General features: G+C 48.9%; 2 protein-coding genes across 2 annotated transcripts; one reads left to right on the top strand and one right to left on the bottom strand.

Moving 5' to 3' along the window:
* Positions 1–312: 312 nt before the first annotated feature.
* On the top strand, positions 313–6670 carry LOC108152881. Its single transcript, XM_017282514.2, has 3 exons — positions 313–663; positions 735–1035; positions 5046–6670. Exons 1-3 carry the CDS (start codon positions 498–500, stop codon positions 5950–5952), a joined length of 1374 nt encoding a protein of 457 aa, XP_017138003.1. The 5' UTR covers positions 313–497; the 3' UTR covers positions 5953–6670.
* A 1086-nt stretch (positions 6671–7756) lies between these two features.
* On the bottom strand, positions 7757–9788 carry LOC108152560. Its single transcript, XM_033387913.1, has 2 exons — positions 9596–9788; positions 7757–9515 (listed from the first exon to the last, which is right to left on the bottom strand). Exon 2 carries the CDS (start codon positions 9457–9459, stop codon positions 7981–7983), a length of 1479 nt encoding a protein of 492 aa, XP_033243804.1. The 5' UTR covers positions 9460–9515; positions 9596–9788; the 3' UTR covers positions 7757–7980.
* Positions 9789–10618: the final 830 nt, after the last annotated feature.

A 10618-nucleotide genomic window follows, 5' to 3' on the forward strand; every position in this document is an offset into this window, starting at 1 on the left:
CTGTTGCTCTTGTGTGATTGCAATTAAACGGCATTTTTCCATTCTGGTGAGAGCGCGAGAGCAAGCGAAGAGCAGAGCGTTTGTGACCTGGTCTGGATCAACGTCTGTCTCGGCCCGACTGACTCCGATAACGGTACACTATGGTCTATCTAGACCTCGGGCGAGACAGAGAGAGAGTGAGAGCCAATGAGAGAGAGAGAGCGCTGTCGCTGTTGCTGTTTCTTTTGCGCTCTCCTTCATGATGTGCGCGTGATTTTCTGGCTTTGAATGCGGGCTTGCTGCCGGCGTCGACGCAGGCCGCTCGGTTCTCTGCTCTGCTCATTGCGGTGGTTGTTATTTTTTTGGTTTCCGTTTTTATTCGCCGTTTAAACTTGGTCGTGAGAGGGTAAGCCTCCAATCCGCCGCCCCGCGATCGTGTCGTCTTAGTGGAAAAAGTGCATAGTGAAGACGGAACACTGGCCGCCAACATAAATCTGCAGATTCTCCAGCACATCTTGATGGCCCCCGTGAGCGCTATCTCTGGCCGATCGCCCAGTGCCACCAATTCGTTGCAGGATCTGAGCGCGGCCGCCGCTGCCATCGCCCTGGACATGACTCCCAAGGTGGAGCTGATGCCCCTGTCGTCCTCCACGGCTGTGGCGCCCACGCAGAAGATCAAGAAATGTGCGTAGTCCTCGCCTGCACCATCCTCAGCCCCCAATCAACCCCTCTGTTCTGTTCTCCCCCCCAAATAGTGGTGCGACGAAACGCCTCCGACAAACTAAAGCTCATCCAAATGGTGCACGACAACCCCATTTTGTGGGACTCGCGGCTGCCCAACTTCAAGGGCGCCGAAGAGGAAAAGAACCGCGCCTGGGAGCACATCGGACGCGAGTTCAATGCTCCGGGTCGCCGAGTGGCGCGGGCCTTCAAATCTCTGCGAGAATCCTATCGCCGGGAGCTGGCCCACGTCAAAATGATGGGCAACGGCTTCAAGCCCAAATGGAGCCTATACGAAGCCATGGATTTTCTGCGAGACGTTATCAGAGAGAGAAAGTGAGTACAAAATGGGGGGTTTTGTAAACAGAAAGTTGTGTTGTGAAAACACATGAAAGGATACATGACGCACCCACCAATGATAGTGAAAAGGATTGTGTTCGATATTGAATTGTACATTTGAGAAGGTTTTCTGTCAGGATTGAGATAAGTATGGTATATTAGTTGTTAAATGGTCTTGGTTCAGATATTTTCAATGTTATTTTGTATTTATCAAGTCGTTAGCTCATCTTACACTCACTCGATGTGTTCATTGTCCGTGCTTTTGACTAATATTACAAAGAGTTTCGATAAGCGTCTGCCCTCTTGATCGATTCATAATAGGCATTGGGGTGTGCGGTCAAAGTGCACCTTCAAATCATGAATAATGGCTTTCGTTTTTGGCTTGGCTTGCCTTCGGTCTGGGTCTGTCATTTCCATTGTCAGTGGCTTTGTCTTTGTCTCACACGCTTTACTGGCCAAACAAATGTGTGTGTGTGTGTGTGTGTGCAGTGCGGGTGCAAACTACTACCCGATCCCATCTATATTTCCTTTCGATGACTCATTCGCTAGATCTTGGTTGGAAATCGCAAAAGATGGCACACATAAAATAAATTGTTATTGTAGCTGAGACACACGCACACAAACACATATGTATGTATGTATACTCACAACAGAGGTCTGGGGTAAGGTTTGTGCTCTCCCCACGTTGTTAAATGTTGTCGTTGTCGTCGTTGATCGGTGAAGCAATCCATTCCATGCAAAGTCGGTTTGTGGTTGACTGTTGTGTTGTTGTGGGGTGGCCATAGCCCAAATTATTGTTTGGAGTGTGTTTCTTTTCCTGGAAACTTATCAGTTCATGGGGGTAGCGCCTGCTGCCCCCAAACGCCATTGCAGTCGATTGTTGTTGGCATACATTTCCTTATGGTTTTTGCTCATATGAGTCACGCTAATAGGCAAACATTTTGGGGAAGATGATATTTTACTACCCTTAGTCTTAATACTATTTGCGATCTTGCCGGGATCTGCCGAGCTGGGATCTACTTTATAGGAAAGCTGCAACTTCCATTGCGAGCAATTATTCTGAGCTCTGGCTCTGGCGCATATCCTTTCAAAACACTAACCAGTTGCCATCGCTGATGATTTGCATATGCCCCGGAACTCCGAACTCGGACAAATCTCAGCTCCAGTATCTGAGAAAAACATCTGCCCAATACAAAAATACAAAATACAAAATATGCATATGTGGATTGTGGATGGGATGGACGTGTGCACATTCAAGTACTAGCAGAGCGAAAATCGGAGCGGTAACGTGGAAAAAACCAATCCCGAACAAAGGAATGACCAGGCCAGAGACCCGCCAGCCGAGAGTCTGCCCCGACCAATGTTCTGGCTCATATGGAGCTCTACTTGTATGAGAATGTGTGTGTGTGTGAGTTGGCTTGTGTATGTGTGGATTGTGGATTGTACTTTATGTACATATTTATATGAAATAAGGCCATTTCCTTTCAATTGACTGTACCCACATGGGCAACAAGCAGTCGACGGCCCCGACACATGCCCGCACACACACACACACACACACACACTCACACACACAAGAGTCCATATGTATATATATTTAAATTTTTATTATTTTGAGCTGATAACAGACAACACAGAAACGGAACGGACCCGGCCCGGGCTGGCCCGGCTCGGTACAGCGCTTGAGCCGCCGCCATAGCCCCATGTATAGAGCCATAGCCATAAAAACAGATCTCGCCAAGCAGCGAATATTCGTATTATACAACGACCGACGACGAGGTCTCGCCACCAGCCTCCATCCAGCCTCAGCTTCCAGCCGACAACCGACAGCCGCCAGCCTCTAGCCTTAGCATCATCGCCACTTGAACCAAAAACAAAATTGAGGGAAGCTGCAAAACCAACAAAAAAAAAACGTACTGCCTGGTCTGGTGGTGGTAGCGCAGCAAGCAGCCCAGCCCGGCCTCAGAGACAGTGAGAGTGTAAGAGAAGGAGGGATAGAGAGACAGGGAAAGAGCGATAAATTAATGAGAGCAATATGAAAATGACAATCGTGGACCAAGTTTAGAAAAGAATCGCAAACGACGAGTCGGTCGGTCGACTGTGGGAGAGAGAAAATGAGCATGTCAGTGTGAATGTTCTGGGTTGGGTGTGTGTGCATGTGTGTGTGTGTATGGGTGAGCAATTGAACATTCTCCAGCCAGTCTCAGCCTCGGCTTTGGCTTCGACTTCGGCCAGGGTTAAAAATATGCCCACGACCAGCAGCAGCGGACGGACCAGCGAAACAGCAGAGCCACATCACATCAGTCCGGGCCCGGGGTTGCTCTGCTCGGCCATCTTCCATCTCTCTCTCTGCTCCCCGATCAGGTCTCTTTGCGTCCACGTACGCGTAACCACAATTGTGGTCAAATAAATAGCAATGCAAATGAAAGTTCTGCTAATTTCCCTGAAAAGTTTTCCAGCATGTATATTACATCTCTTCCTCAGAATGTTTTTAAAGAATAACAGTAGGTACCCATCAGGCTTCTTATATGAAGATCTTTCGACTAAAACTGAGACATGATCTGTGGGTAGAGTCTGTGTTGCTATTATTTTGACCGCTGCTGTGTTCCTGTTCGGCTCTTTGCAATCTGCTGTCTGTGTGTCCCGCTTATGATTAAATAAGCAAATGAGCTGCAAAATTGATGAAACTGTTGTTTGGCCTCCCCTCCCGCCCTACACCACTTCCACGGGAGCCGCCGCCAAACCACGCCCGAAATCACAGTCCGGCGATCTCCCCCTCCGTATCGAATTGCTTTTCCAGTGCGTCACACACAGAATGTGGGCGTTTACCCACATTCCACATTCCATTCCCACATTCGGTTCCCGGGTGATTTCTTTGCACTGCCAAATATTTGTACCGACTAAGCAATTGGAGGATTATTATTACCTTTATCACTCGATCAATAAGCTGGGATTTTGAAATCATAATTATTTGTATGGGGAGTGTTTCAGACGACTCAAACGACACAGAGAATAATCTGGCCAAATGCAGATAACGCAGCGATCTGTGGAATTCCCTCGAATATGCCACAGCGTAGAATGTGGAAGTGTAAACTTTCTAATGGTCTGGCCAGGGTCCTGTCCTGGGTCAGAGCGGAAGCAAATATTGATAAGCCCAGGGAAAGAGCTCGAACCCAAACCAAATTCGAGCCAAGACCACAGAAGCCGCAGGCAAATAGAGCCATTCCAGATAGTGGAACATGTGAAAATGCATTTGGCCGTGATTAGTCCTGCATGTCAGTTGGGTCTCTTCTGGGCCTGGCATATCGTTTTACAGAATTTTCCAATTGTCAACTACCTGCGCGAGAGAGAGAGAGACCCGGGACAGATAAGGCGTAGAGTGTCTCGGAAGAGGGGGACAAGTCTGTTCTTTCTTCCCCTCTTGTCAATGGGCACAACTGGGCCAAGCCGCGCTATTTAGCAAAATTGGAGTTGGGGGGCAACGCTAAAAATAGCCACGTTCAGGCGTTCGTTCCTCCGAGCACCCAGAGTAGAGTCCCTGACAGCTGCATTGTTTTGGGAAAATGCTCTTGAAATTTGAGACGCCTGCAAGGAGAAGCAGGAAACCAGCCCCGAACCAAAGAGGACGACCAAAGCGGGAGAGAGATAGAAAGAGAGAGAGAGAGACAGAGACATAGAGAGAGATCCAGGTCTGTTTGGGACATTGAAATAAGTTCTGGTTCTGTTCTGTGTTTTTCTGGTATCATATTGTATCGAATCTGCTTTTGGGGTTTGTTTGAACACGTTCTTCGTTGTGGGACCACTATTGGGGGTTGTCTTGGATTTTGTCTATTTCTGGGATTGGTAGGGATTGGTAGGAGAATCGTTTTGTTTCAGCTAAATCGGGGTTTGACTCAATAGAACGCAGTAGAAGCTCACTTTTGGGGATTACTGAAGCTCTTGTCCTTGAATAAATTTTATTAACAGTTCTCCATTATCTGTTCTGTTTTTGTTTTTCCTCCTTTTAGAGGCGCCTCACATGCCACAGATCTCAGCTTGAGCGCCTATGCTGCTCATCTGCACAACAACAATAATAGCCACAATAACAACAACCACAGCATTCTGGGAGGAGGAGCTGGTGGCAAGGGAGGCGCCATGAAGCTATCCTCATCCTTCAACGATTCGGCCTCTGCACTGAATCTGTCCAAGTGCTCCACCCTGAATGCGAGCGGCGACGATTACTATTGCGATTACTACGTGAAGCCGGAGCTGGATCTCTCGACGGGGGGCGGGGCCGGCAGCAGCAGCAGCGGAAGCTGCTCGGGAGCTGGCGGAGGGCCGCCCGCTTTGCCCCAGCCAGCCCATCAGCACCAGGCAAATAACGACAGTCGGGTGAGCTCCACCAGGAATGAGAATCATCACCTGCAGCAGAGCTACGACGACATGGACGCGAGCTCGTTGCGGAGCGGCGACGAGGATGTCGATGCCGGCAATGGCTCTGATGGGGTGGAGGAGCTGGAGGCTATTGATGCGGACTTTCCCTATCCCCTTATACTTGACTCGAACTCGCCGGGGAGCACCAATGCCGGCGTGGATGAGGTGGCTTCCTCGCGTAAGCGCCGTCGCAATGGCGAGCAGGAGGACCTGGACGACGGCGATGCCGACGCTGATGGCGGTGTCATCGACGGCGATGACTATGAAGAGCAGATGCTGCAGCAGCATCGGCATTTGCGTCAGCAACAGAATGCCGCTGTCGGCACCGGGGGATTGGATCTGCCGCCACCACAAACTGTTCGCGAGGTCCTCAACTCGAAGTTCTGTGGCTTCATCTCCGCCAAACTGAACAGCATGGAGGACTCCGAGGCGGATAACCTGATGAACCGCATTCTCCTTTTACTCGTGCAAATGCAGCAATGCGAAGGATCTGTAAAGTAGAGACGCACCAGGAGGCGGTTTCGGGATCTAGTTTTTATTAGCGAAGAAAAGCCCATTATGGACTAATGCGGCTGCTCAAAGCAAATAGTTTTCTTGCCATTCATTTTGCTCCCCCATTTTGCCATAAGAAAAGTAATGCCAAAACTGTGCCATACCAAAAAGAATCGAACAAATATGCAACTGAAGGAACTGGTTATCACCTATAGGGATCGTATCGTTCCTGCTCTCATATCAATAACTACATCGTAGACATGGAAAACATACACTCAAAGCAAAGACAACACAAAGACAAAGACAAAGAGAAACACAAAGACAAAGAGAAAGACAAAGAAAGTAAGAAGGTTAAGAGAATTAGTTTAGTGTAAATGTAAATGTTAATTTCGTTCTAAGCCCCGGATCAACTGCAGAACTAATGCCAACATCTCATCACATGAAAAAGAGGAACACTGCACGAAGTAGAATACTTTTTTTTTTTTTTTTGTATATCCTCTAAGAATATTAATTCAAAACACTCTTTGAAGTTCGTAGTAGAACACATGTGTAGGTACAGAACACCGCATACCGAATATTTACTATATGTTAGCCTTAATTTCTTTCATATAAAGAACATATTTATAATTTCATTTTTTTCGTAATTATCTAAGCACAAACCTTGCCATATTTTGTAAATCCTGGAGAAAATATACAAAATGCTTTAATAAACACACAAAATCTAGTATGGAATGAGGTTTAAATAGGGACACATGCAATATGTGTGTGAAAGACTTGTGATAAATACAATTAGATTTCCCCCAGTTGTCCTTCGATCCTTATCAACATCTTGTATCTGCGATCATATTGTTTGTGTGAGACAAATTTGTCTCGCATCTTCGGAATGTTTTCCATACATAATTTAACAGGCCAAATCATATGTGTGTGCCGTTCCAGCCAACCCCTCCATATGCGTGCAGCCCGCATAGACCATGACCAAGTCGCACATTTGGCCAGATGTCACACATACATGGCCCGTAGAACCCTCTTCACACGAGACTAAAGAGAGATACCGAACCATTAATACAGAAGGCGTCATAAAAACCAGTCAACAATGAGACAAAAGATTAGAGCATGAGCATGCGCATGCGCCAGGGCCAGGGCCTGAGATACTCTCCTCGCATGCTCGCAGGGCCCAGAGAGCCGCCAGATGTGGGCATGCCACAACCAAATTCGAAAACCAAAACCGATACAGACCCGCTTGGGACCAGAGGCAGAGACAGACAGGGACAGGCAGAGAAGCAGAGATCTGGCTATGAATGAAACTCTGGCAAAGGGAATGGGGCAAGGGACCCAGCAGGGCCCGAGTAAGTGCTGAGATTCTCTCACACACACATCGAGGCTGTGTGCAAATGCTAAAACCAAGATAAACAACCCTTAAAATGGGAATTGGCCTGGCCAGACCTCTGCCTAAAGCAACAAAGGGCCTCAAACCCTCGAAGCTGCTGCTGCAGAAATCGCGTCGCGCATGCGCGGAAAATTGCCAAAAGCGGTCCCCGGTCACGACAGAAGCGCACACAGCTCAGAGCTCAGAGCTCAGAGGCCAGAACTGGTTTCCCATAGCGATGATGGCTGTATGGCTGGCTGGATGGATGGCTGGATGTATGGACCTTTTGTTAGCCGTCTTTGAGAGCCGCTTAAGGGATGCGATGCAGCCATGTTATCTGGATGCTGACGGTCCCAGGGTTCAATGACCATGGCTATAATTCGAGGGTAACACAGTCGATAGCGTTGATAAATGATAAATGAAGCACAAACACAACCATGATGGTAAGTACATGGATTTGAAAGTGAAGAACGCAACATCAATCACTGTTTATTTGCTTTACATTCGTTAAAAAATATATATTCTCTGTTAAACCCAGAAGAATTGGCAAAATTATAATCTTAATTTGGCCCAAAGCACTTTTAGAGTGACTTCCTTTTAGCCCTACGGTGTAAAAGTTCTCAAGGCCAAACTATTATTATAATTTCAATCTGTGGTCTGATATTTCTGATTCAGCATTTCTTGTGCGGATGTTTCCTTGTTTCCTCCCTGACATCGCTCCACATATCGGCGCCCCCTTGCTTCCCTGGACGCAGCTTGTTAAGGCTCTGCATGCTAGAACCCTGAGTATTCGCCGATCTACCGCTACATGGGGGTTCGTCCAGTTTCAGGTACTTCCAACTGAGCGGCCAGCCTTTGGCCAGATTCTCAGACGGAGAGCCATTCGCCTTTGGCTTTCGATTTATGTGGATGTCCGGCTTGCAGCGGCTCCCTTTCTGGACCGCTTCTAAATGGTTCTTGGCGGTTGATCGCACCTTCTTCAGGGCTGTCTCTTCACCCGTGCGCCGTTGGTAGTGCGGCAGGGACTGTGTTTCACGCAAAACGGCGTAAAGTCTACCGCGACTTGGCGACAGATCCTTGCTGGACATCTTGCTGAGGATCTTACTGGATGTATTGGGTACACTTCCGCTGACTGATCCACTCTTTCTGCGCGCTCGGTACGCTGGGCAATCTTTGCTACAGTCGCGCCTAGAATGTCTGTCGCCGGCCCCGCCATTTGTCGCCGTGTTCTTCTCCTTCTTGTCTGTCTTCAGGTCTGTCTTCTTGTCTGTCTTCTTGTCTGACTTCTTGTCTGTCCTCTTGTCTTTCTTCTTGCCTTTCCCCTTGCGGTTCTTTGAATTGGACTTGGAACGCGAAGAGTTGTTGACATCATTCTCGGTGTCCTCGTAGATGGTGTCTGACCATGCCTCTGAGAGAAACGTCGCCTTGGACGCTTTTCCCTGTAGTCCTTCATATCCCTGTTCGTCGAAATCGTGTGATTCCGCACCGTCTCCCTTGGAGTCACGTTTCTGACCATCTCTGTCCATCACGAAGTAGTCGGCGGCCGCCTCGGCAAGGTTCTGGAGACGTCCCCGCAGCTGCGTGATGATCTTGTGCTGCTTGACGCGCACACTGCCCAGGGTCGTGGCGTCCGACTGGAGCGTGTGCAGCTTGTCCTCCTGGTCGCGACCAGATCCGTCCAGTGGCTCGCATGTCATGCGCTCCAGCTCCTTGAGGAGAGTGATCCTCTCGCAGTCCGAGGCGGCGGCTATTTGGCGCAAGCGGAACTGCACCTTGGCATAGTGCGACGTCAGGGTGAAGAGGGCCTCCTGCAACTGCTGGACATCGTCCTCCAGCTGGCACTCGTAGGGAGTTAGCTGTCGTCCGACCATGTCTCCCTCCTTTTCCTCATCGGATGCGATCTTTGAATGTGAGCCTGAGTGCCCAAATGGAATGTGAAAGTGATGATGGCTCGAGCCATGCTCCTCCTTTGGCTTTGTTTTGTGAGACTTCGCTTCATCATGTGCCTTTGAGTTATCCGCCGGCTCGCCCCCTTTTTTGGAGGATATACTATGGGACGATGCCTGCGCCTTTGGCGGCTCATCGGATTTGGGCTTACGAACGCATCCGCATCCACAACTACAACCACATGCACATGTACTTAACGACATTTTGCTTGGAGGTCCTGCTTGTGTCTCAGCCTTGTCGGAAGTTTCTTTGGTTGGATCTGTAGAAATTATATTTAATTTTGAAAGTTTTCCAAAAGTATCAAAGTTGTTTCTTTTTGTGAGTGTCGCTTCTACTCACTAAATATTTGAGACTCTGATCAATGAGAACAGCCTGCCGATGTTTGGGACTAGCCACTCCACTGCGATGGTAGAAATGTATGCGAATACGAACCAGAAAACCAGTGATTGGATGAGAAATATTGTAATTGGGTGCACTTCCCCTGGCCTACACATGGGAGTTCGATCGGAGTTGGTTGGGATTTGACTCGGAATATTTTCAAGCAGTTACAAATATTTGACAATTTTCTAAACGACAAACAGTATTCGATCGATGCAAAGAAGAAGCCATATGGTAGATGGGTGGATGGGTGGACCGTTATCCCATTGTTGCCGATTCATTGACACTCGGTCTTAACCAGATTCTACTCTCCGCTCTCTCGGACATTGTTTGGGAAAACAACGCCGTGTCCCTGGGCAGGGAACACTCCACCAGAGGTGGCCGCATGCAACATTAACACGCGAAATGTGCAACAAGCTGAAAAATTGCTAGTTGTAATCAATGCCTGGTCGGGCCCATTCCCGTCCCCGTCCCCGTTGCCGTTGCCATTGCCGTTGCCTCCCCCAGTTCTAGCTCTACTTCTACTACTATCTCCATCCGGCCCATACACTGCGCCGCAGGGCGCCAGAGCAGAACACACTAACCAAATTTCATGTATCCGAAAGATTTAGCCGTGTTGCGAGCAATTGATTTGGCCCCTACACGGGCACGGACGCGGACGCGGACTCGGACACGGACACGGGCACAGACACGGGCATGGTATTGGGTACGGACAACGGGCAGCGGACACGGGACACGGGACGCGGGACATGGACAGGAAGGCACCTGGCTGCGCTACGAGTGCAAGCCCTTGAGGGAATGCCGAATAGGAGCGAAAGCCCGTTGCACGAACAAGAGGGTCCTGTCCTCCTACTTCCCCTGCTCTTCCTCCTCCTCCGGCGCCTGGTATCGGGGAGCAAATGCCGCGTTGCGTCATTTGTAAGCGGATGAACATGAAAACTATATAAGATTTTAGGCAAATTGGGGGATTGGGAGGTAAATGGA

Source organism: Drosophila miranda, chromosome XR (assembly GCF_003369915.1).
Source record: "Drosophila miranda strain MSH22 chromosome XR, D.miranda_PacBio2.1, whole genome shotgun sequence".
Lineage (NCBI taxonomy): Eukaryota > Metazoa > Arthropoda > Insecta > Diptera > Drosophilidae > Drosophila > Drosophila miranda.

Excerpts from the sequence above, each read along its gene's own strand:
- LOC108152881 (XM_017282514.2), top strand. The coding sequence starts at position 498 with ATGGCCCCCGTGAGCGCTATCTCTGGCCGATCGCCCAGTGCCACCAAT. Across the intron at positions 664-734 it reads CACGCAGAAGATCAAGAAAT|TGGTGCGACGAAACGCCTCC; the intron begins GTGCGTAGTCCT and ends CCCCCCAAATAG. Across the intron at positions 1,036-5,045 it reads GACGTTATCAGAGAGAGAAA|AGGCGCCTCACATGCCACAG; the intron begins GTGAGTACAAAA and ends TCCTCCTTTTAG.
- LOC108152560 (XM_033387913.1), bottom strand. The coding sequence starts at position 9,459 with ATGTCGTTAAGTACATGTGCATGTGGTTGTAGTTGTGGATGCGGATGC.